The sequence below is a fragment of the Ictidomys tridecemlineatus genome, chromosome 1 (assembly GCF_052094955.1).
Source record: "Ictidomys tridecemlineatus isolate mIctTri1 chromosome 1, mIctTri1.hap1, whole genome shotgun sequence".
NCBI lineage: Eukaryota > Metazoa > Chordata > Mammalia > Rodentia > Sciuridae > Ictidomys > Ictidomys tridecemlineatus.
Window position 1 is genome coordinate 169043447 of NC_135477.1, and position 26195 is coordinate 169069641.

A 26195-nucleotide genomic window follows, 5' to 3' on the forward strand; every position below is an offset into this window, starting at 1 on the left:
TATCATTCCCAAGTATTTCCTCTTTCTCTCCCTTCCTCCTCCCCCTTTTGTCCATGGAGCATATTTAAGACTATTGATTTATATAAGTCCAATGTTTTGTTTTCTTAGGAAAATCAAAGAGTTGCTGTTTTTTTTTTCCTGTAAATGTCATACTTTCCTTTGATATCTTCTGATTTTTAAAAAACTACACATTTTTAATAGTATGTTCATTTGTTAATATGCATATTATGAATACTGAAACAAAATTTTCCTCCACCCACAATTTGCTGATGGTATTTGTTTTGGGGTAGTAGATGGTTGGTGACTTTTCTGTGGGCAGTACTAGGGACTGAACTCAGGGACACTTCAACCACTGAGCTACATCCACAGCTCTATTTTGTATTTTATTTAAAGACAGGGTCTCACTGAGTTGCTTAGGGCCTTGCTAAGTCGCTGAAGCTGGCTTTGAACTCTTGATCCTCCTGCCTCAGCCTCCCAAACTCCTGGGATTACAGGCATGCGCCACCTGGTGGTTGGTAACTTTTCAAAATGTATTTTTTGGCAATCGTGATCATTGAAGTGTTTGTTCTCTTGGCTTAGTGTTCAGCTGCTGATGTGACAGAAATTTCCTTAATTACCTAGACACAAAAACAAAACAAAAATATTCCCCTTGATCTTTGGAGAATGTATCTGGGTTCAGGCATTGCTTCAATTCTTAGCCAGGGGTTGGGATTGTGGCTCAGTGGTAGAGCGTTTGGCCTAGCATGTGTGAGGCACTGGGTTTAATTCTCAGCACTGAATATAATAAATAAAATAAAGAACTATTGACAACTTAAAAAAAATTCTTAGGCCATTTTCAACTCTTGACTTAGCCTTCACTTCCTGCTTAAACAGAGCCTAATAATTGACCAGAAGTGGAATTTCAGGGTCTTTTCAGATAATTTCTGAGCATGTATATAGCTCTGGGCATGAGGGGAGCATTTTGGATTCCCTGCTATATGTGGGTGCTTCACAAATTCTCCCATGTATCTCCTTTTGCAGTCTCTTCTAAGCTTCTTATCTGTCTGCCACTTGCTTTGTCTGTTGTTCCTTTCTCCAGGCAACAGCAAATAATCAATACCTTTAAATATTTTCTACCATCCCTCTGGGAAACAACTCCAGCCCTGACAGAGTTCTGAGGAGGTACAGGTAAAACAAAGACAAGTCTCTAAGCCATTCCTCAAAGAGCAGACTGATACAGCAAAATGCACAAAGTTCTTTTGAGAATGAGGTCTGAATAGCCTTCGCTAACAGCAACAAGCTTCAAGAGAAAACTGGGCCATGCTGAGCAGAAAAGTAGAGAATTGTAGGTGGATAAACAAAATGCCAGAACCCCCTCTTGCCAAAATTTAAAAGCTTTATCCTTCATTAAGCATTTCCTACACTTGTTCTGTTTTTGATTAAACTCCACAGTTCAAAAAATGTTGATCCTGTTCTTACCAGCTTGTTACTTTGTTAGAAAGATTGCTGGAGTTCCCTTATTCTACAATTCTCAATGACATCCTTCCTCAGCAGAGTTCTGTAGTTTTCAGAGTATAAGTTTCACACTTCTTCTGTTGAATTCACTTCTAAGATTTTTCCATTATTTTGATGCTATTATAAAAGAAGTTGGTTTCTCAATTTCATTTTCTGTTTTTTCATTGCTTTTATGTAGAAATGCAATTAATTTTTGCATATTGGTATTATATTCTATAAACTTACTTTTTTAACTAATAGTTTTTTGTAAATTCCTTTAGATTCTGTCTCAGATCACATCATTTATAAATACAGATTTATAAAATTTCTTCTTTTACAATCTAACTGCCTTTTATATATTTTTCAAGTCTAAATTGTCCTGGGATAAACCTCTAATAAAATGTTGGATAGAAGTGACAGAAACAGACAACTTTGTCTTGTCCCTGATTTTAGAAAGTATTTAGTCTTTCACTACTAAATATGTTAGCTATGGCTTTTTTGTAAATGTTCTTTGTCTAATTTTCCTTTATTCTTAGTCTGTTAGAACACTTCATGTTCAACAAAACTGAATTTTGTCAAATGCTTATTTTTTGTCTATTGAGATGACCGTGTGATTTTTGTTCTTATTTTACTGATGTGTTATAATACAATAATTGATTTACAAATGTAAAGCCAACACCCTGTATTACTGAGATAAGTCTAACTTGGTTATGATATATCATCCTTTAAATATGCTGTTGGATTCAGTTTGCTATTTTTTGAGGATGTTTGTGTTCATACTCATAAGAAATATTGACCAATAATTTCCTTTTCTTGTGTCTGGTTTTGTTATCAGGACATTACTTGTCTTCAATTTTTTGGAAGAGTTTGAATTTAAAGAATATCTCCTATAGAGAGCATATAATTGGGTCTTGATTTTTTTTAATCCGAGACAACAATATCTACCTTTAACCCATTCATATTTAATGACATTATTGATATAGATTTAAATTTTTTCTTTTGTGTGTGTATGTGTGTGTAGTGCTGGGGCCTTGTACATGCATATGCTCAACCACAGAGCAGTATTCCCAGCCCTTATAGTTAGGCCCATATCTGCCATTTTTAATTTTTTGTTTTCTACTTATCTCATGGTTTTCATTTAGTCTTCTATTGGTTACTTAATGCTTTATTCTGCTTTAAATGAATACTTACTAGTATAGCATTTTAGTTCCTTTAATAATTTTTTCACAATTATTTTTATTTTCTTAGTAGTTGGCTCTATGACTTGTCATATCTATCTGAACTGAGCAGAATCTATTTTGGACCTATATTAATAATTCCAGTAAAATATAGAAATGTTGCTCTGTTTCCTTCTCCACTTTATGTGCTCTTATTGATACAAAACCATATCAATATATGTTACAAATCCAATAATATATTGAAATAATTATTACTTTATATAATTGTAGGTCCATCAAATAAACTGAGAAAAGATAAGAAGTATATGTTTATAGAGTATGTTCATTAATATTCTTATTTACCATTTCTAGTTCTCTTCATTTATTTCTGTGGTTTAAAATTATCCTCTGGCATGTTCTTACTCCAAAACAACTTTGATTCTACTCATTATTTTGCACTGTTATTCTCGACTAAATAACATTTCCATATGTTACAGAATCCCTTCCCCCAAACAATAATTACATGTTGTTTTATGTAATTACTTTTAAAATCAATTAAAAGTCAGAGAAAATATAAATATACAATTTGTTTCTCTAATTACATGATTACTTTTACTGGTACTCTTTGTTTTCTTGTTTGGATTCCAGTTACTATTAGCCACCACTTAGCTTCAGCCTAAAGAACTTCCTTTAATATTTCTTTTGCAATGCAAATTTAATAGCAATAGATTATCTCCATTTTTGATGAACTAAGAATGTCTTTATTTTTCCTTCATTTTTGAAAGATAGCTTCAGTGAATATAAGATTTTTGGTAGAAAGGTCTTTCCCACACTTTGAAATATGAATTGTGACCTCCACTGTAGTGAGTTGTTAATTTTATTGGGGTTATTTTGTGTATGATGATTTTGTGTGTGCGTGTGTCACTACAGATTGAACCCAGGGGTGTACTATTGTCAAGCTACATCCCAAGCACTCTTTAATATTACTTTTTTTAGACAAGGTCTTGCTATGTTTTTGAGGCTGACTTCAAAATATCAATTCTCCTGCCTCAGTCTCTTGAGAAACTATGATTCCAGGTCTGTACCTCTGGACCCAGCTGGTAATGATGTATTTTTCTCTTGCTGCTTTTAAGATTTCCTTTGTCTTTGTCTTCTAGCATTTCACTATGATATGTTTAGGTATAATCTCTTTGCATTTAACTACTTAGAGTTCAGTAAGCTTCTTGAATATGTAGGCTGTTTGGAAAGTTTTCAGCCTTTTTATCTTCAAATAGTTTTTATGCTTCTTTCTCTAAGGGTATTCCTATTATGTATAATTTATTGTGTTTAATAGTGGCTCCATTCTGAAGTGGTGGTTCTGAGGCTCTGCTAATTTTTCTTCAGTCTTTTTTCTTTCTGTTCTTCAGATTGCATAATATCTATCAGTCTACTTTCAAATTTAATTCTACCAGTTGAATTCTACCCTTAATCTCCTCTCTATTGGATTTTTCATTTTGGCTACTGTTCAGATCAACTACAGAATTTCTATTTGCTTCTTCTTTACAATTTCTGTATCCTTGTAAATATTCTCTATTTGCTGAAACATCATCATCATCATCATCATTTCCTTTGTCTTTTAGCATGATTTCCTTTAGCTATTTGAACATGTTTATAATGGCCTTGAAATCTTTATCAAATCCAATACTGAAACCACTCAAAAGCAGTTCCTGTTGCCCTCCACACACACTTTAAATGGGTCACATTTTCTAGTTTCTTTGTATGTATTATTTTTTTTAATTGAAAACTGTATCTTAAAAAAAAAAAAAAAGAAAGAAAACTGTATCTTTTTTGCCAAGTGGGGTGATTCAGGAAGCTGAAACAGGAGATCACAAGTTTGAGGTCACCCTGGGTAACTGAGACACTATCTCAAAAACAGAAAAAAAAAAATTCGGGGGGTGGGGAATGTAGCTCAGAGGTATAGCACCATTGGATTCAATCCCAAGTTTAAAAAAAAAACTATAAATTTTGGGTAATATATTGTGACAACTCTGAATAATGAGTCCTACTCCCTTCCCTGGAGGGCTTGATTCATTAGTTTCCTATCTCTAATGGAGCCACTGCCCTTCATTTCCTGATGCTCAATATCTTGAAAACCATATCTTCATATATTTTGTGTAGTTTTTGTATTGTTTCAGAGAGAGGTGTATCCAATTCATATTTCTGCAATTCAACTGGAACAGAGGTCTTATTTAATGATTTGACATATTGATTTTGTTTCTTTCTGGTTTTCAGTTATCTCAAATTCTTGGGCTACTAAGATCTACAAATAATTAATCCTTTTACAATATTCTGACAATTTTCCCCTTTGAAAGCTCCAGATGACCTGAATGATACAAGTGTTTTGCTAAAGCAGTGTCCAGATAATTGCCAGCCCAGATCTAATTTCTCAACTTAGACATTTCTATATCAAGTGGATAGGGTGATTTTAGATTCTATATGTGTGAAAGACACCTTGGGGTTTTGACTTCTAGTGGAAATCACATAGAAGAACTCTGGGTAAAAACAAGTTTCTTGGGGCTGGAATTGTGGCTCAGTGACTTGAGTGCCTGACTACATGTGAGGCCCTGGGTTCAATCCTCAGCATCACATAAAAAAAAAAAAAGAAAAAGAAAAAATAAAAATAATGTCCTCATTTGCTATTCCCCCTTTCAAGACTTAAACCTTTCTTTAAAAAAAAGTTTCTCTTTGTACTTTATCTGAGTCAACAATAAAAATATTCTATTTTTTTTTTAATCAAGGTTGAAAAGCCCTTCTAGGGTTCTGGCTTATGAAGATGTTTAACCTTGCCTTGAACAGATTCAATACTGCACCTCTTCTTACTCAAGTAGTAAAATCCAAGTTTACAAAAACGTAGATAAATTATGAATTTGAAAGCATTTCCAGGACTACTATAAAGAGTTTTTAGCTTATTGGTCACTTTGACTCATGGAGACTTCTTTTCCTTTTGATGGGTTCACCTAGGCATTGAATTGCTCATATTTAAATTCAATGTTAAGTACAACAGAAGGAATTGCATGGAAAATTTATCATATTTGGGGACCATAAATTTCCTTCTCCCATAAAAATTCAGGTAAAAATTTATATATGTATGTGTATGTCCATTATTACAGGGAGAGTCTAAAATTTCAATCAAATTCTTAGATGAGTCTATGACCTAAATAAAGGTTAAAGATAATTGTTTTTCACCTTGTGTTCCTTTTGCCTAAAATTTTACAATTAGGGTGCTATCTATTCCTACAAATTCAGGAATTCTTTGACCCATCTTCTCTATCACATATACATATCTGAGTATATTTTCTATATATTTCAAGTTAACAGCTCCCCATTTGTCTTTTGTATCTTTCAATATCTCTAATTTCAATAGGTTTGTAACACTTTTTTTTTACTCAGTAATCAATAGAATCAGAATTATACATGTCTCTCTTGAATATGAAAATAAAAATGCACTGCAAGGGCTGGGACTGTGGCTCAGTGGTAGAGCGCTTGCCTCACACGTGTGGGGGCCTGGGTTTGATCCTCAGCACCTCATAAAAGTAAATAAAAAGGTATTGTGTCCATTTACAACTAAAAATATTTTTTTAAATGTGCTATAAGAGGAGGAAAAAGGAGGGGTAGAGAGAAAAGAAGAACTATTCTACAGAATCAAATTAGTATACAGAAAAAGAGGGTTCAAAAGGCACAGAATGAAGATGGTTAAGATTTAAAGGCATAATGATATTAGCCCTCAGAGAGGGATCAGCACGTCTGAGTGTTCATCTGTTTTACAAAATAACTCCTTGATTATACCACCTAACCTACTTGATTTTTATTCTAGATACACAGGGGGGAAATAGCAGTTCAGCAAAAATATTAAAATAATATATAAAATACATATATACACCCAAAAATGTTTATATCTACGTCTCAAATATCCATTATAATTATGGTATTCAAATAGTTGAATAATTCCACATATAAATAGATTAAGGAAGAATTATTCTTTGTAGAAGACTTCATTGTCAATTCAGAAAAAAGAAAACAGAGAGAATCAATTTTGTCATTTACTCATACTACATTTTACCAAAATATACTAGCTAGGCAAGCATAAATAATTAGATTATCCATTTCCTGGTGAAAATTATTGTCAGACACAGATGAAAGTCAGAAAAGTACTTTAAAAGTATTTTAAGTAATAATTTATAAGAGTTGCCTTCTGTTTTGGAAAGCTATTTGACATCTGATCAATTTATTTAAAAATGGGAGTATTAAACCCAAGTTACATGATTGTTGTGAGAATTACACATAAGATGTCCGTCTCTCAAAACACAGAAAAAAGAAGAAAAATACAGCGAACAAAAAACAATAGCAGCTAGAGTAAGACTGTAGGACTTCCTGATTGATTTTCTACTTTCCCGTGAATAAACTGTCCAAGACTTTCCTGTATTAGAAAATGAATTATGTAACAAATAAAATTTCTGCAACTTTAGATATGGCCCCTCAAGGTTCTAATTGAGGCCAAGTATCCCCAAATCTACTCATTTATTAAATTCCATTATGTTCCTAATACTTTTCTTTTATCTAGGAAACATTTAAAACAGTTTCTCTTCTTCTCCCATTTAATTTGTTGTTGGTGGTGGTGGTGCTATTTTGTTTTGTAGTTATGGAGATCAAACCTCAGAGATACAACCCACTCACAACCCTCCTGTAGGAAACATTTCATAAAATTCTCCAAAAGTCCTATAAAAATCCCAGATCCTGGCAGATAGCAAGAAGAAAAGATTACCAATCCCTGACTTTAGTAGTCTCTTGATATTTGATCCCTTGAACTAAAATACTCCTGTAAGTTCCTAAAAGATAAAAAGAGTATATACGAGGGGGGAAAAAAAGCAAAGTTCAGATAGCAAAATCTCCTTTCTCCTATTCTAATCCCCTTTAGTTCCACTTTCTTCCAGTTCTGACCTAAGTATTTGAAAGCAAGAAATCCTATTATGAATTGAAGCAATATAATATATCCTCAAAAGCTGTTTCTTTTGAGAAGTGAGTATACCCAAGTGGGGAGTAGCTTTGCTTTCTAATAACAATATATGATTAATGTTAAATGTCGAACACTCCAATGTCAACAAAATATATCTCTGACCAGGCATGGTGGCACATACCTATAATCCCAGCAGCTGGGGAAGCTGAGGCAGGCAGATCACAAGTTCTAAGCCAGCCTCAGTAACTTCACAAGATCCTAAGCAACTTAATGAGACCCTTGTCAAAATAAAAATAAAAAGGACTAAGGATGTGGTTAAGCACCCCCTGGGTTCAATACCTGATTTAAAAAAAGAAAATCTCTATCCATATAACAGCAATTAAAAAACAGAGGTTGTTACCAGTCTATCAGGATACTTTTAAGGGCATTAAATTCTATCACTCCAAAAATAAAAAGTTATAAATTTGTTTCCCCTAGACATTTCCCTATGAAAATCAATTCCTTCATTGTTAAATTACATGGGAAATTTTCTGGTTTGATAAAAAGGCACTGAGAAGAAAAGTAACTTTGACCTTCTCATTTAAAATTTCTTAGATGGAAAGCTTTACTCTTTCCTTGCTATTCAAAATGTGGTTCACAAACCAGCAGAACTGGCATCATTTGGGAACTTATTAGAAATGCAGAATATCACTGAGTGCAGTGGCACATGCTCATAGTTCTAGCTACTTTGGAGACTGAGGTTTATAGGTTCAAGGTCAGCTTCAGTAACTTAATGAGACCCTGTTTCAAACTCACTTTTAAAAATAAAAAGGGCTGGAGATACAGCTCAATGATAGAGTTCCTGGGTTCAATCCCCAATGCCACAATAATAAATAAATAAATAAATACAGACTATCAAGCATACTATACTCCAGCAGGATACTACTATATCCCAGATCTAATAATCAGGATCAGCATTTTAAGCATTAAAATTTAGAAAGCATACAGTAAGGAGATCTTAAGGTCCTTACAGTTGTTTCCTATGAAAAAAATCATCTGACAATATTGAAGCCTATAATTTCATGTGAAAAGACCTGGACAGGGCTGAGTAAGAGCTATTCTGTTAGGCAAGCCATGCACTCTTTCTAGCTCCCCTAAGCCTCACCTGCAATCCCCATCCATTTGTGAAAATTGCTTGGCTCCTATTCAGTCTCTAAACTGAGGAAGTTCCCTTTTTAATAAAAAAGATATGCCTTCAGAAGAATAATTCATTAGCTACATTTTTAAGTGAAAGGAAAAAAAAAAACTGTTCATTTACCTTGATGGGAAGTAGTGAGGTCCAGGTAAGAAGTAAGGGTGATGGAAAGAGAATCGTGGAGGTGTCCCAAACAGTGTGGCTGGATGGCCAAGGGGAGGAGGCTGGTAGACATGTGAGTGTGGAAGGGGAGGAGCCTGGGGGATTGGAGCACTTCTGGGACAAGTGGAAACGCTGGAATACTCCTTGGGAGGTTGGATGGTTGAGGTTGCAAATCTGGCATGGGCTGTACTTGCACTAGTTGGAATCCTGCTGGTGCTTTCCAGAGAGACAGGAGTAGGTCTCTTCACAGAGCGATTGGCTCCGGAAGGTAGCCGATGAGTGTCAGTTTGGGAAGGCCCAGCAAAGCGTTGAGGTGGGAGTGCTGGGCGGAGTGGCAGACTTGGAGCCTGGACGGCTACCTGGGCAGTACTGGAGACGCTGGGCTGGAAAAGTGTGATGGGGCTTGGGCGTTGGACTGCAGGTGTGGGCAGTTGGATAGCAGGTGGGGCTTCACCTTTAGAAATAAAAAGAGCATAGGTCAAGCATTAATTGGATCATGGCTTGTTTTTCCTTTTCCAGTAAAATTAAATGAACTGTTAAGAGGCCTTCATAATTTCCTTACCTAACAGCATTATCATACCAAACCACTGTATCTCATTTATAGCATTTTGAACAAACTGAAAGACACCATGATTTGTTTATTCATATTTCCAAAAAAATCTATTTCCCAAACAAACTCAAAGTCCCCAAAAAAGAGAGACTTTTTCTGTTTTGTTCATTACTGCACTCTGAGGCAGAGTTCTGCAAGGCACAGATTAAGCCCCCAACAAATTGTTTTGGATGAATAAATAAATTGATAAAACTACTTATTCATAAGTTGAAAGCAGGAATATATACAAATGCTGGTAGGCATATATAATTTTTTCTAACAAATAATATAACTATTGACAATAACTACCTGAAAGGTCATCTAGGAAAGGGAAAGGGGAGTTGAACAGTAGGAAAAGCTAGACTTTGATTTGGTATTATGTGAATTTTATAAATTGAAATATATTAATTTTATTTTTAATATTAATAGAGTCTCAGAGTAGTAGTATGGGTCATTTTTCTTTTATATACTTCTGTATATTAAACTAAATTATAAATGACAATTTTGTTGGAAAAAAGTTAAGTGATAAACAACATTGTTTCACTTCATTGCATTCAACATGAATCCATAAGGAAATTTCCCAACGAAAGTAAACTTAGCAAAGATCAACCATTTGTGACATATATTAAAGGAAATGCTATTTAGAGCAGGGCACAATGGGGATTGTGGCAGAATTTTTAAAGTCAGGTTAAACCAATTTTGTGTTTTATCTTTCTGTTCCTGAAGACAGGATGCTGATTGAGTTGCCCTTTTATCCAAATGACATACCTATCCTTAATGTAACTAAATATTCCTAATGAAATACTGACAGAAGTCATAGAAATAGAGTAATACACAGTATATTCCAATGCAGCTAGCTGTCTGCATTGGAAAGAAAAATAAGTGCAGTTCAAGAACAGACTGAAGTTAGGAATGTCTCTATCAAGACCAAAAAATTATAGATCAGTCTTTCAACCATATCCAGATAACACCACCCCTTCTTTATTTCAGTTAATGCAGATAATTCCTCTCCTCATCCTGGAAATAGGGAATGAAGGGACACATGCATCTGTTTCAAGATGGCATCTGACCCAGTGAAGTAACAATAAAGTATGAATGAAGCTATCCTGATGCTCAGTTGATGAGGTAGCATGGATTAGTCCTCTCACCTGTGAGGCACAGGCTTTCGTCAGGCCTTTCCTGGTTTATCAAGCACAATTTCTTTCCTAATCCCCATTGTGCCTGTTATAAATACCATTCCTCAAAACCTTACAAATCTATAACTATCACAAAACAGTGTAAATATTTTTATGTCCACCACCCCTACCACAATCACCACGCTGGGCACTTGAGAGTGTATCCTCAGAATCTGGTTAATAAAAAAAAAAAAAAGAAAGATTGGAGTGGATAAAAGAAGAAACTAACAAATCAGCCTAAAGATATAAACCTCCTCTAAAGTCGGGCTCTAACTTTCAAAATCTCTCAAGATTTTATAAACTGCATTATTTTTGTGCTCAAAACATTTACCAAAAATCTACCTCTGGTGCAGATTTCTTTTTCCTATAATTAGTACAAAAAGCTCTTATTTTTCAGTAAAGAAGTAAACAAAAAGTAAATTATAAGAGCTGTACAGAACTATTAATAAAGTTTCAGTCACTGAGGAAGGGAGGGTTGTGTCTTTTACCAAATGTTCTTTTCTATCAAATGTATTTATATAAAAGAAGAGGTGAAAATGAGGCATGGCACTATAATTATGCATTCATTTGATTCAAGTATTCATTAAGCAACTAAAATGTTCCAGGCATTTTTTGCTCTATGGTCATAAATTAGGTAGATAAGGAGTTATATGAAAGCATAACATCATGTCAAAATTCAAGTCACATGAGTTCATGCATGCCTTTAATCCAAGAGACGTGGGAGGCTGAGACAGAAGGACTGCAAATTCAAGGTCAGCCTCAGGAACTTAGTGAGGCCCTAAGCAACTTAGCCTGACCCTGTCTCAAAATAAAAAATAAAAAGAGCTGGGATGTGACTCAGTGATTAATTACCCCTGGGTTCAATCATTGATATTCCACCCACCAAAATCAAGGATGTTAAATAGGAGGTTAAAGTCTGCAACATACAGTCACCACTGTTAAAACTGCCAATGAACAGTTTTTGTGAAAAAGACAGACCTCTAACCTATCAAATAACTATATATAGTAGAAACTAGCCAGTCAGAAACTAGTCAGTGCCTTGTTTACTCTTCTTCTAGGTTATATTTGCCAGCCTCCCTTGCAGTTAAGAGTGCCATGTAGATAAGGGCTACCTGGTAGAATGTAAACAGAAGCTATGTCCATCTCTTCCAGGATTGGCCCAAGAAGGACTCTCACACATGACCATCCATGTTCTTTTCCCTTCTGCAGGTCCAGGCACAACAGTACAGAGGCCTTAGATGCCATATATTAAAGATGGCAGAACGACAAATCAGGATCAGCTTGTCTATAAATTACCTTTTGGAAGAGAGCCATTTACCAATCAAAAATACCCCTTTTGGACTTTACATGCGTAAAAAAAATAAGCTTTGTGTTTAAACTGTTTTAAGAGCAAAAAACTATTGCACATGTTCAATGAAAGAAAGGTACAATCAATTTTTTGCTGTATGATTGGGATGAACAGTGAAGCAACAGAGTCGTGGCAGAAACTGACACAGACCAATTTTTTTCTATAAGAGGTAATACTAAGAAGAGAACATGTATGGCATGTAGCTGGGGACAGACAGATGGGAAATGGAGAACTGAGAATAGTTAGACAATGCTAAGAAAAGTAGAGCTTAGGAAAAGAGAAAGGTAATAAGGAGCAAAAGAAGATTTACAGATGACACACACCTGTAATCCCAGTGGCTCAGGAGGCTGAGACAGGAGGATTACAAATTCAAAGCCAGCCTCAGTAATTTAATAAGACCCTAAACAACTCAGGGAGACCCTGTCTCTAAATAAAATATATAAAAGGGCTAGATATGTGGCTTAGTGGTTAAATCTCCCTGGGCTCAATCCCTGGAACCAAAAAAAAAAAAAAAAAATAGAAGACTTTCCATTGAACCAAGTGATTCCTCCCTTCCCCACTTTTCAAGAAAACTTACAAGAATTACATCACTTTTCAAGGAATTTTTTCAATACATTTGAGTTTCTTATGGACATAAAACTTTTCTGGAATGGATCTTAAGGCCTTGACAAGGACAAGTAGACCATCTTTTAAAAAAATGATATCAGAATTTTAACAATTATATCAGAATATAATTATATGATAATATAATCCTAACAGCATCAGAATCATGAAAATTTGTTTTCTTTTGTTCTGTTTTGTTTAAGCAAGAAATAGGAAAGCTAAAAATTCCATGCATTTACTATGAAAACATTAAATATTAGAAGTAGTAAACTTCTAAATTAAAAAGTTAGAGAAAACATATGAAAAATTTAGAGAAAACATTTTCTGAAGAGGAAAATGTCAACTAAGATTTAGTACAGGGGCTGGGGATGTGGCTCAAGCAGTAGCACGCTCGCCTGGCGTGGGGCTCGGGTTTGATCCTCAGCACCACACACAAACAAAGATGTTGTGTCCGCCGAAAACTAAAAATAATATTAAAATTTCTCTCTCTCTCTCTCTCTCTCTCTCTCTCTCTCTCAAAAAAAAAAAATATTTAGTACAGAAAACCAATTTTAGGCTTGACAAATAAAATGCAGAAGACATAATAATATAATAAGAAAATTCATACACTTGCAAAGTGACATTTAAAAAGAAACTAAAATACGGCTTCTATAGAAGTTCTAAATCCTTTAACTACATTTGAATACTAATACTAATATAAAATGAAGATGCTGGCATAACTAGCAAAGACATTTGATAAAATACACCCACAGAGAATTCTGGACTATCATGCTATAAAGCACTTTCAGTTATTAAAAACAGGAAAAGATCTTGGAATATAGCATTAAATGTGAGAGGCAGAGAAAATAATGCCTTGGATTTAAAAATAATACCAGACAAGAAAGTTACTATAAATTGTATCAAATATATAGTAAAATTAGTTTAATTTGTATCTACCTTTTCCACAACTACCTTATGAACACTTTAATTCCACAGAAACTATAAAAATCATCTTTATATTTTGTTCACAACACAGATCTACAATAGTTACTTAATAAATATAAGGCAGCAGAAAGACAGATAGGCAGGCAAACAAATATGGTTTTAGAATTTATTCAGAAACATCTGAGATAGCAACATTCACCAAAATAGGGAGAATATCAAATTACACTTCCAATCTTGATTGAAGAGCCAAAAGGGATAAAAATATGCTAGGAAGACCTGCACAAATTATTGCTTATTAGAACAGGGTTAGTAGAATACACAATAAAATGTAATAAGCTTGATTAGGTGTCAATAATAGAGAAAGATACTAAAAAGCCAATGAATTCAGTGTGTTAAATATGGTGCAGTAGTAATCATAGCATTTCTAAATTCAAATTCCTCAGTAATAAGAAAAAAAAAATCCACCCTGGGATTATTTCCTTTTGGAACTCAAATGTTCAATAAGATGAGAAGACTGATAAGGATAACTAAAACGAAAGGTTAAAGAAAGTTGAGGGTTATTTTATATGATAAATGCTAAAAACACAGAAGAAAAAAATATGTACTCCCAGATCAGCAGCTGCCATGACTAACTGTCCAAAATCAAATTGATCCCATTAAAAGCTTGTCCTAATGTGTAAAACAAATAAATTCAAATATTGTAAGTTATATGCAAATAAAAATTAGCACTAAGGAAAGCTTAAGTAATCAGGTCTGAGAGATCTCAAAGTCAATATGAATTGACTTTCTAAATATTTTAACAGAAAGAAGAAAATCAATGGAATCATTTAGTCATTATAATACAAAAGACTAGAGAGACTCAATAAACTCCTTCCTACTGAAGACTTTACAAAGATTTCTAAATCCTAATTAACTTTGACAGCAGCTAGTTTGAGAATATTAGGTTAACTACAGTAAGATGGCAAGTTCACAAAATGTTTTAATCCAAGAGAACAGAATGAATAAAAATAATCTTAGGTAGTATTCATCTAAGAATTATAGTGAAATTTAAAGGCAAAACTGATAAAATATTAGATAAAGTGAATACAAAATGGCCTCTTCCAAAAGCATTTTTGGAAAGTCAACAAAACTTCTGGCTATTGAAAATGCTGGCCTTGAGTACTCTAGCTTGGTAAGTCTATTTTCTACACCCAAAACCTGATCAAATCAATACACTATCAAGTTAGAATACAAAACTTGCTAGAAAAAAAATAGAATATAAATTGTTTTTTTAAGAGAAAAGTCACACTATTCTGAATCTCTCTTCCATGGAAATAAAACAAATGTGCTTAAAAAATGAAATTTCCATGACTTTATATTTAGAATATAAAAGTAGTTGAAAGAAACAACAAAAGAGGGAGGTATAAAAATTATCATCTGTAGATGATGAGAAAGTAAAACTGATTCCTCAAAAGATCTGTGCTATAATTTGTTATTAACAGTTTTACAAATTACTTAGAATATGAAATATTACAGTGAAATTTGCAAGTTATACTAACTCCTCTAAGAAATATAATGTGCTGGGCTGGGGATGTGGCTCAAGCGGTAGCGCGCTCGCCTGGCATGCGTGCGGCCCAGGTTCGATCCTCAGCACCACATACCAACAAAGATGTTGTGTCCGCCGAGAACTAAAAAATAATAAATATTAAAAATTCTCTCTCTCTCTCTCCCCTCTCTCACTCTCTCTTTAAAAAAAAAAAAAGAAATATAATGTGCTGATGAGAACAGCCTTCAGATAACATATTTAAAATCTGTATAATTAGACAGCATAGTAGCATATAAATATTTATTATTAAGATAGGTATCTGGGAAAATAATTCTCAAACTATGTTTATAAAATAAAATTCTCTAATTGTTATTTGAGATCCAACAATGGAATATTTACTGATATTAGTTCCCACCATAAAAAAGGCTATTGTTAAAAATAAATCATTACCTTGTCTTTGGTTATTATTGTGTATGATTATAAATTTCTTCCTATAATTCTATCATACTTATATATAACATCACAGATGAAAGAACCTGGGCAACATTAGAAGAAAACCTCCCAGTTTTCTCATAACTTTGTATGGAATAAAATTAATATAGTGTATTATTAATTTCTACTGCTTCAAATAAGAACATTGATAAAAATGTTTTTTAGAAAGCATACAGTATTTAAGGAGGCTGAGGCAGGAGGATCTTAAGTTCAAAGCCAGCCTCAGCAACGGCAAGATGACTAAGCAACTCAGTGAGACTCTGTCTCTAAATAAAATACAAATTAGGGCTAGGGATGTGGCTCAGGAGTTGAGTGACACTGAATTCAATCCCTGGTACCCACCACCTCAAAAAAAAAAAAAAAAAGAAAGAAAACAAAAAGATAGTATTTAACAGTGGATGCAGCAGACCTAAATGAAGTCTTAGGAATAAAATGGAGAAACATGTATTATGAAAATAGAAATCACAAATAACATAGCATGCTGGGCATAGTGGCAAGTTCCTACAGTCCCAGCTGAGGCAGGAAGATTGCAAGTCCTCAAAAATAAAGGGCTGGAAGTGAAATAAGCCAGACTCAGAAAGTCAATGATCATATATGTTCTCACATGTGGAAAGTGGAGAGAAAAAAGGGAAAATAAGTGGGAAGATGCCATGAAAATATAAAGGAGACCAGTAGACAAAGGGGACTAGAAGGAGGGAGGAGAAGAGGGTAAACAGTTACTTCTGGGAATGAAACTGACCAAATCATTTTAAGTGCATGTAACTTAACAAAAAAATCCCACTATTACATATAATTATAATGTACCAATAAAATAAATAGATAAATATCTGGGACAGTTGTAGATTGCCCAAGTTCAATCCCCAATATCACAAAAAGGAAAAAAAAAGCATGAAAACAAAGAAAATAAAGACAGACATAAATAAGCCTATTTTAAAATACAAGATTAAAGGCAATACTACCAAATGGTAAAGAGTAAGAGTACCTGACTATGCTGGGAGGGGAAAAAGGTTACAAGATTAACTTTCTGAATCTTTTTCTTGATTGTAGGCATCTTGGATATGGCTTTATTGCTACTGATTGCTAAAATGATACAGTAAAAGAAACATTGAAAATGCTTAAAATGCTAATAAGTTAATTTCCAAGATATCTATACCTCTCACAGGGGTAGATTTGTCATCAGGAAGACATTAACAAGTGATAGCAAACAGTCAATGGATAAAGCTTTTCCTAAGAGCTTTTTTATATGGTTATTTTACATGGTTAAAATAAGTTCAGGAAGAACAAATCAATGATGGATAGCCTAATACAAGTTATTAAGATACAAGGTACTCAATTTTGAGCTCCTACAATCAGTAGATAGACATGTTATAAAGAACTGATAATAGAGCCAGGCACTGTGGTACACACCTGTAATCTCAACTACTCAGGAGTCTGAGGCAGGAGGATCAAAAGTTCAAGGTCAGCCTCAGCAACTTAGTGAGACCCTGTCTCAAAATAAATAAAAAGGACTGGTGATGTAGCTCAGTAGTTGAGTACCCCTGTGTTCAATCCCCAATACCATAAATAAATAAACTGATAATAGAGAATAAATTTAGAGAGAAAGAATACAATAACCCAAACAAATATTTTATAGAAAATGAATAACTTCCACTGCATTTCTAGGGCATCAAGAGAATGGTCTTTAACAGATCAGTGTTATTACTAAGTTCCAGAACAGGATGCCTCATACCCCATTAGTGAGACTTTGTTTTATGCTAAGAGTGAAAAGACACTCCTACTTCCTACTAAATTACGCCAGTCATTTCCTGCATTATCTGACTAATCTAAGGGCTCATCCTGACTTGCTTAAAAGGTGAGGTTTTACACATTTGCTACTCTGGCAAACCAAGTATTTTGTGGTCTACTGAAATTTTTCCATCTCCTATTTAATGTTCTTTTTTTGATTCCCCTCCCTTAATATTGTTGTTCTAAATTCTAAGCCTAATATCTACACCTCTCAGAAACAAAATTTCAACTTGAGCTAAAATTTTCATGCAGCTATTTAAAAAATAGTAATCTACAATAAAACCAACTCACCAACTGGATGAGTGATGGTGTTCTGTAGGCTGGGAATTACCACAGAGTAGGTAGGTGAGCGATAAGGATAAATTGTTGTAGGATTTGTAGAGATAATATTCTGTGTGGTACCAGAAAATACATTGGAAACACTTAGAGGGAAGCGTTTTCGCTTCCCTGGACGAGGCTGATAAACCCAACCTATAGAAGAAGATAGACTGTTTTTAATATAAAAGTACAGACTAATTAGCCTTTAAATAATTCTTTTTTGTTAAATTAGAAATGTAATATAATTCAAAGTTTTTAAAAGCATATTTTCCAGTTCTATAATAAAATTTCTGTGAATGACTCCTCCATTGTGCAAGTTAACATATATATGCATATAGTTTCTAACTAGTTGTCACTTTTGTAACCCATAGCTGAAAGTCAAATGTCTTATATATAGTGACACACTGAATTGTAGCAGAATCTACCTCAAAGCCATTGAGTTTAAATCCAAAAGCCATTCCTCTCCTATTTTTATTTTTCCTAAAGCAATGTCTCCCCATAAGACTTTATTCATTTCCTCCTGTTTCCTCCCTTTCCCTAAGATAAAATTGTCTATAATAGACATTAATAACTAGTCACTATTTTTATGCTTAAAAAAGAGTCACTCTTCTAAACCTAGCAATTTCCTTCCAAAGTCAGAAGAATAACATTAGGACAATTGTAGCTAATGCATAACCAGAAGAATCACTGATTCTCTGTAGTTACTACCTCTGATCTTCCCTCCTAAGACGCCTTGCTCATATTTTGAGGGAAGAAAACTAATTCTTTTGAATCCTGTGTAGTTATGTTAGCCATATACTGTGTAATTACCTAAGCTTAATCTCAACATCATTGCTGCTGGGAAATAATCAGATTCATTTAATTATAACATGAAGGGAATAAGTGTATCAATCAAAAGACAGGATGATGTTCTGATAACCATATAATATGGTATTAGTCCTTGCTTTTTCATTATCTTTTAAGTACATACTGTACAATTTCTGTTGCCATGATTTTAATATATCCAGTATACCCCAGAAATGTAGAAATTTATTGCCATTAAATTTATGCCATTATCTATATATGTTTCTGTCTAGGTTTAATCAAAACTACAGTAAAACTGTATGTCCCCTGGTTTGCATTAGTTGGTAAATATGAGACCACTCAGATATCCCCCACTTATTTCCATTTAAGAAAACTTTTGCTTTGTATATCAATCATTACTATAATAATGGTCACTATTCCCTTTCTTGCACATTATCAGATTAGGAAAAAATTACACATTTTTGTCCTTCCATCTCAACCTAATTTAGTCTGTATCTAAATAAATTTAAAATAGGTTAGAAAGAGACTTTGTTTATTTCATTTGATTACCAGGAAATTCCTCTCTGTGCTTTTCTTTAATCTTTTGTGCTTCATCATAATAAGGTTTCTTTTGTTCTTCACTAAGTTTGTTCCACTCTAACCCGAGCTGGACACTGATTTCTGCATTGTTGGCCGCTGGGTTAGCTTTGGCTAGTGCTGGCCGGTGGATTCTTGCCCAAACCATAAATGCATTCATGGGTCGCTTCACGTGACCATTTCTGTCCTTACTGAAGGGAGTATCTGGTATTCCTACATGACAAAAATTAAGAGACTAAATTAATGTGACACACATACAACCAAAAAGTGAAGTGTACCTTCATCTATACTTATTTTTTAAGTATCCAAGGAAATTATACACTTCAATACAGCCAAAAAATCACTAATATTCCAGAATTCCTTATAATCCCTGAACTCAGCATTCAAAACTATAGCTTAGAAGGACTCTTTTGATGAAATAATAATGTTGAAGACACAGTAAATTGCTGGTTTATTATTCCTTTGAGCTTTATTAAAACCTCTAACAATAATTAACATTTATTTACCACTAAAAAACACTCCATCATTAGAGGAGAAAAACTATGACTTATTCAGGACTATAAGTCTACCATTAAGTAGATGTTATCTATATGTCTAAAGGAACTAATTTACATGGTGCTATAATGTCCTTTGAAGCAAAAATACTTATAATAATACTTCATTAATTGTATTTCACTGTGATGGTGAAGCTCCTGTCCAACTAAACTATGTTCTACAAGATAAACAGGAAAAAATAAATAAGAGTCACAGCTTGTTCAAATAAAAAAAATTGGCTAGCTTCACATTTCTATGCAGTTCATAAAAATACTGTCTGTAAACTTCCTATATTTTTCTCTTTATTGTAGGATTACTTGATTTATAAAATTATTAAAGTAAAGGATAGAAATGTAGTGTAAAGATAACTATTCTATTATTTCTTTTAGACAATGAAAGCAAAGTCAAAACTAGGGAAGATAAAAACAAGCAAATAAGGTGGGTAGGTGAAATCAATAAAGTAAAAACAAACAATAAACATAAAAGTGTTTAGAAAACACAGTAAAAATAGAAAGTGTCCTAAAAGTTTTTAGACTAGTTACATTTAATCATTTATTGTTTTCTCCTAGAAAAACGTTTATTGTTCATTTTTGAAGAAGATAACCTCCAAAATGGGTATAAATACCACTGTTTCTTCTATTTCTTAATACTTAGTATTGATCTACTATAATAGGATATATTTAATGTTGATTTTTTTGTAGCATATAAACTGAAGGCTTTGCCACTGTCTAGCAAGAATATTTCTATTTTTTTTGTGTGTGTACAAAAATTAGCTAAATCTTATTGCTTACTGGTTCTTAAAACATTCTTTAAAACTATGTGGGACTCTTGAATGTGTTAAGTGTATTTTACTGGTATACGTACAAGTCAATCAGAAGTGATACCTGTGCAGACTAAGAATCAGTTCCATGATTTTATTTTTCTAGTTTAGGCTTCTGAACTGCTGACATGTCTGCTATGGGGCAACATAGGCGAAGTTTGAAAACCAGATTCCCCTGCCGTCTAATACCTGCATCTGAGGGAAGCACGGTGAGCGGAACATCTTTGGTTTCAATTTTTACAGAAGGCTCCAATAAGGATTGCATTTTAATAGGCACTGGTGTCAGGGGAACCTTGGTCAACCTTATCAGCTCAGAAGGTGGAGGTCCCTGAAATTGGATCCGGGCCCCCGGTGGGACAGTGTGGAGAGTCAAAGGGATCCTGAGGTCTTGCTGGTGAGGCCCAAAAGCACTAGACGGCTGGGCTAGGATGACCTCCTTGCTGCCATGGCCCAAGCCATTGGAGGCCGGCTCCGCGCCCAGCCTACAGTCCTCCGAGAGTCTCTCGGGTTCCTCAGTTTTGATGACTCCTTCTCCGACAGCTGTCAGGCTTTTGCCTTCCCTGCCTTTTGCTGCATCTCTCATGACCTCCTCGGCCTCCAGCTTGCCCTTCTTCTCGTCTCCTCTGCGGCTGTCGAGGGCCGGCCCGGGGCCTTCCACTTTGGCCGCTCTGCAAGCTCTAGGGCCCGCCTCGACCGCCCTCCGAGGGCCGGTCGACGGGTCCAAGGCGGGTCCCAGCTCCTGCTTCTCCGCCTTGACCTGCAGCGCCCGCGGCTGCACCGGACGCAGCTCGGGCCTGCAGGGGGCGCCCTCGGACGCGGGAGGAGGCGGCAACAGCAGCAGCTCCGACCTCAGCTGCAGCAGCCGCGCCTGCGCGGGCGAGACAGCGGCGCCTTCGTCCTGGGCCTGAGGCAGTAGTGGCCCCGGCGGTAGCAATAACACCTGCTCCGGCTTCACCTGAAGCAGCCGCCGTGCGGTGGACTGGACGCCCGACGCCGGGGCCTCTCCGCACGACGAGGCCACCGTCGCAATGGCGGCCCCGCACGGGGCCGGCGGCGACGGAGGAGGCTCGGCGGCCGCCGCCCGAAAGGCAGTGCCCTCGACCGGCAGCGGAGGCGGAGCGGGGCGCAACCGGCGAGGTGGGGTCGCCCGTGGCAGTTGGCGCGGCTGAGGCGGCGGCTCCGGCCTGGCTCTCTCCATAGGGGGGAGGGGGGCGCCCCAGCCTAGGCCCGGCCGGGATTGTGAGCTCAGCCGTTTGTTGGCGACCTTCCCCCTCCCCCTTTCGGTTAAGACCCTTCCAAGGCCTTTGCTACCCAGAACCCTACGCGGTTCAAAATGCCCCCTCCGTCTCAGCCTCGTCCAATCGGAAGCGTCCCGCCGCCCCCGGCACACCAATCGCAGGCACGTTCTTTGGCTCCTCCCGCCTTTCACTCTTGCCTCGTGCAGAAGCCTCGAATCACCCGAGATAGCCGGAGCAGCAGCACGTGTTCCCCATTTTCCCCCTCTGACTCTCCCTCTCTTCCGGAGTTCTCTTCCGGCCGTTGTCCTTAGTTACCCCTCCCCCGCCGGGAGCACCGACAATGGCGTTGCCCTGGAGATGGAGCTGTTCCAAGCTACTGACCTCCAGGGATAAAGCCGTGAGCCTCCTACGTGGGCTGGGAACGAGGCCTTGTGCCTGCGCTTTGCAAGGACGACGGTGAACATCGACTGGACGTCGGGATCCTCATCGAGGAGGTGTGGGGGAAATTTCCAACTTCTCAGTAACCCTATTTGTTGAAAGCTTGCAGATGACATTCAGTTTACTGTGGTTATTGTGTTATGAAACTTTCAATTGCCAGGTCTTTTGGGCCCTATTTCCCGAATACACACCAAAGTCATCCGTTTCTTTGGGGCTTCATCACTGTTACCCCATTTTAAGCTTCCACCATCTTTCACCCAGATCCTTCCATAGTCCTATAAATAGCCTTGCTTTTCACTCTTGTCCCACTACAGCTGCCAAAATCTTTTAAAAATACAAATCTAGTCAGTCACATCATTTCCCTATCTGTAGCTTCCCACTGTCCACGTGATGTAAAGGTCCAAATTCCTTGGCAAAACCTTTTAAGTGTCCAAATGTCTTGGGCTTTACCTCCTATTATTGTTCATCACTCCAGCTCCATGTGCTTCAGCCATATCCTCCCCTGCCCCCTTATCATTCTTACATACCACAGGTCCTTTTTACATACCCAGGATGCTGTTCCTCCCTTGGTATCTTGGTAGCTCTGAGACTGAAAATCAGTCTAATCTCCTTTATGTACTCATACCTCCATCACTTCCTTTAAAGGGCTTATCACAATTGGTAATTATATATTTCTTTATGTGACTGTACTGCCTCCCCCACTTGGCTATAAAACTTCCTTAGGGCAGAACTGCTCATCTTTTGTGCAGCATTGAATCCTCAGTGATTACCATTAAGCCTGGAATACAGTAAGCATTCAGTAAATACTCGATGAACAAATGAGAACTTCCTTTATTAAGGTCTTCCTTTTTCTATGGGCACTATTTCAGGTCATTTCTATGTTTATTCCTTCTTTTTTTTTTTTTAGGATTGCATTTATATTTCCATTACACATCAAGAGAAAGAGAAATCTGGCATTAACATTTGCTACATTTCTCAACTAAAAGCTACAGATTTATTTTGCAGTAGATGATTTTTGCAACCATGATATTTCTCAAAGAAGACCAACTCTAATTCTCTATAGTCCTCTATTGTTAAATATGGTGAACAGAAGTTTTTAACACCTACAGGCAGACAAGGGCAATGGGTTTTTTGAGCATTTTAATCTCAGGAACCCTTTACACCCATATAAACTGTTGAAAATCCCCAATTTTTTTTTTTTGGTGTGGATTTTATCTGTCAATATTACCATATTATGAAAGGAAAAAAATTAAAGTTAGCAGCTCATTTAAAATATCAAACCTTTACGTGTTAACATAACACATTTTCATGAGGGGAAAAGTCCAATTTTTCACAGAATAGCATTGTGGATCTAATGTATGGCTTTTAAAAATAGTTGGATTCCCACATCTTCTGCATTCATTTTCTTATGATTCCCATCATAGATCATTTAGGCTTTGGGAAACTTTATTGTACACTCATGAGATAATGAAGAAAAAATAACAAATATTATCAGAACTATTATGCGAATAGTCAATCTAGCAAACTCTCTGAAAGTGTCAGTCCCTATGGCACTTTGAGAACTACCCGACTAAAGTTTAAATGAAAGAATAGGTTGTGGGCATAAGCAGAGGTTGACAAGAGAGGCAAAAAAATCCAGTTACTTTGGATTTTCTGCAATGTTGTAGTTTATATTCCAATCTGATTTGCTGAAAATAGGTTGACAATGTATGCATGGATTGATTTCTGAACTCTATTCTGTTCCTTCCTTCTATATGCCTATCTTTATTCCAGTACCACAGTCTTTATTACTGTAGCTTTATGGTAAATTTTGAAATTAGGTTATTTAAGTTCGTGAACTTTGTTTTCAAAATTACATTGGCTTGGGCTGGGGTTGTGGCTCAGCGGTAGAGCGCTCACCTAGCATGTGGGAGGCCCTGGGTTCAATCCTCAGTACTGCTGAGGGCCATTACCAAGTAGGAATGACGCATCGAAATTTCCTTGCCAAGCGTACCCCATGCTGCTTAGAGGACATTTGATGGAACATTGCATGCATGCTTTAATAAGGTGACCTTGCTCAAGGACCAAGGCGGATCCGGGTTTAGAGCTGATCAGGTTTGAGGAAGTAACCGGTTCCTTGAGTTTAAGGCGTTGCCAGTTTAAGATAATGGGTTTTAGGGAAGTTAGAGGTTGAAGATTATTACTGGGATTAGGGTGTTCCTGCTGCTTGTTCCCGTTGAGTTCTCGTGAGATTAAAATGGGATTTGGAGATAGCCTCGTGGAGTAGGTGAATTGTGTGGGAGACGGCAGAACGCGATTGCCCCTGGACCTGTGTGGAGGCGGTGTGAGAGCTGGAATAAAGAATTGCTGTTTGAACCTACAAAGGTGTGTGGTGCCTCCTGAATCTTGTGCCAAGCAGAGACCTTGGCCCTTGGCACAGTACCACATAAAATAAGTAAATAAGTGAAATAAAGGTATAAAAAAAGATAAGCTTTAAAAAAATTGCATTGGCTTTTCTCAGTCCTTAACATTTAAAATGTAAACATTAGGATTATTTTATCAATTTAGAAAAGTCTGGTATTTAAATAGGAATCGTATTGAATCTGTGGATCAATTTTAGGGAAGCTGTCAACTGAAAAATATTGAATTTTCTGATTTGCAAAAGTGGAACCTGTCTTCATTTATTTAGTTCTTTATTTTTTTAAAAGAGAGAGAGAGAGAGAATTTTTTAATATTTATTTTTTAATTTTTGGTGGACACAACATCTTTTTTATTTTATTTTTATGTGGTGCTACCGCTTGAGCCACATCCCCAGCCCAAGTTCTTTATTTTATTGACAATGTTTGATAATTTTCAGTGTACATTTCCACACTTGCTTTCATTAAATATATTATTTTATTCTTAATTATTTTGGATGCTCTTACAAATGTAATTATTTGCTTATTTTCATTTCTTATTTATTTTATATTGATTTGAGGGGTAGGTATTGGGGATTGACCTCAGGTACACTTTACCTACTGAGTTATACCCAGCCCTTTTTATTTTTAATTTTGAGACAGGGTCTCATTAAGTCTCACTGATGGTCTCACTGAATTGCTGAGGCTGGCCTCAAACTTTGTGATCTTCCTGCCTCAGCCTCCTGAATTGCTGGGATATATTGATTTTTGATTTTTATTTTCTTGCCTTATAGCACTAGCTTGAACCTCCAGTCTAATGTTGAACAAAACTGATGAGAGTAAACATCCTTGCCTTGTACCCAATTTTAGGGAGAAAACATTCAATCATTCACCTTTAAGCTTAAGTTGTTAGTTGTAGGTGTATATAGCTACCTTTCATCAGGTTAAGGAAGTTTCCTTCTATTCCTGCTTCATTGAGAGCTTTATCATGAAGTTTGACTTTATCAAATTCTTTCACATCTACTGATATGATCATATATCTTTCTCCTTTGTTCTAGGGGTCAGCAAAATTTTTTCTAAAAAGCTGTATAGTAAATATTTTTTACTCTGAATTTAAGTTATCTGATCTCTGTTGTAACCAATCAACTCTGCATTTGAAGGATGAAAGCAATCATAGAAGGTCTATAAATGAGTATGCATTGCAGTATTCTAATAAAACTATACAAAAGGCATGCCTAATTTAGTTTATAAGTCATTCTATTAGTAAGTAAATGTATTATATTACTATTCAGATGATAAGCTAATATGAATTCTTCTTGGGAGAGGGGAAATAATCCACTTGGTTATAAGTTGTTATGAGTGTAATTCATTTTATATATTACTGAATATGCCATATTCATACATACATATAACATAATTCAATCTCATCCTTCAGTACTTTTGCTTTTTCTCCCCTCTTACCTTCCCTATCTGCTTTCTCTATTCACTAAAAGAATTTTAGCATTTATATTTATGAAAGGTACTGTCTATAGTTTCTTTGAATATTTTTTGTATAAGGTGTTGGCAGCAGTATAAAATGAACAAGAACATGTCTCCTTCTACTTTCAAAAAGACTTTTTTTGGATTGATCTTGTTAATTCATTAAATATTAATAGAATTCACCAGGCAAGTCATCTAGACCTGGATTTTTCT

At 35.8% G+C, this 26195-nt stretch overlaps 1 protein-coding gene across 3 annotated transcripts in view; it reads right to left on the reverse strand.

The window, feature by feature from the left end:
* The window catches only part of Sox30 (SRY-box transcription factor 30), a 71836-nt gene that overhangs the window by 15832 nt on the left and 29809 nt on the right, over positions 1 to 26195 (reverse strand). Inside the window, exons 1-4 of one of the 3 annotated variants that reach the window (XM_078051669.1) lie at positions 20642 to 22969; positions 19072 to 19311; positions 17692 to 17871; positions 8921 to 9413 (exon numbers count right to left, since the gene is read on the reverse strand). In XM_078051669.1, coding sequence (XP_077907795.1) covers positions 8921 to 9413; positions 17692 to 17871; positions 19072 to 19311; positions 20642 to 21650 — 1922 coding nt within the window. In that variant the 5' untranslated portion in view covers positions 21651 to 22969. Of the gene's footprint in view, positions 1 to 8920; positions 9414 to 17691; positions 17872 to 19071; positions 19312 to 20641; positions 23004 to 26195 lie in introns of those variants that run through there. The other 2 variants (XM_078051671.1, XR_013439660.1) reach the window with 2 other exon arrangements.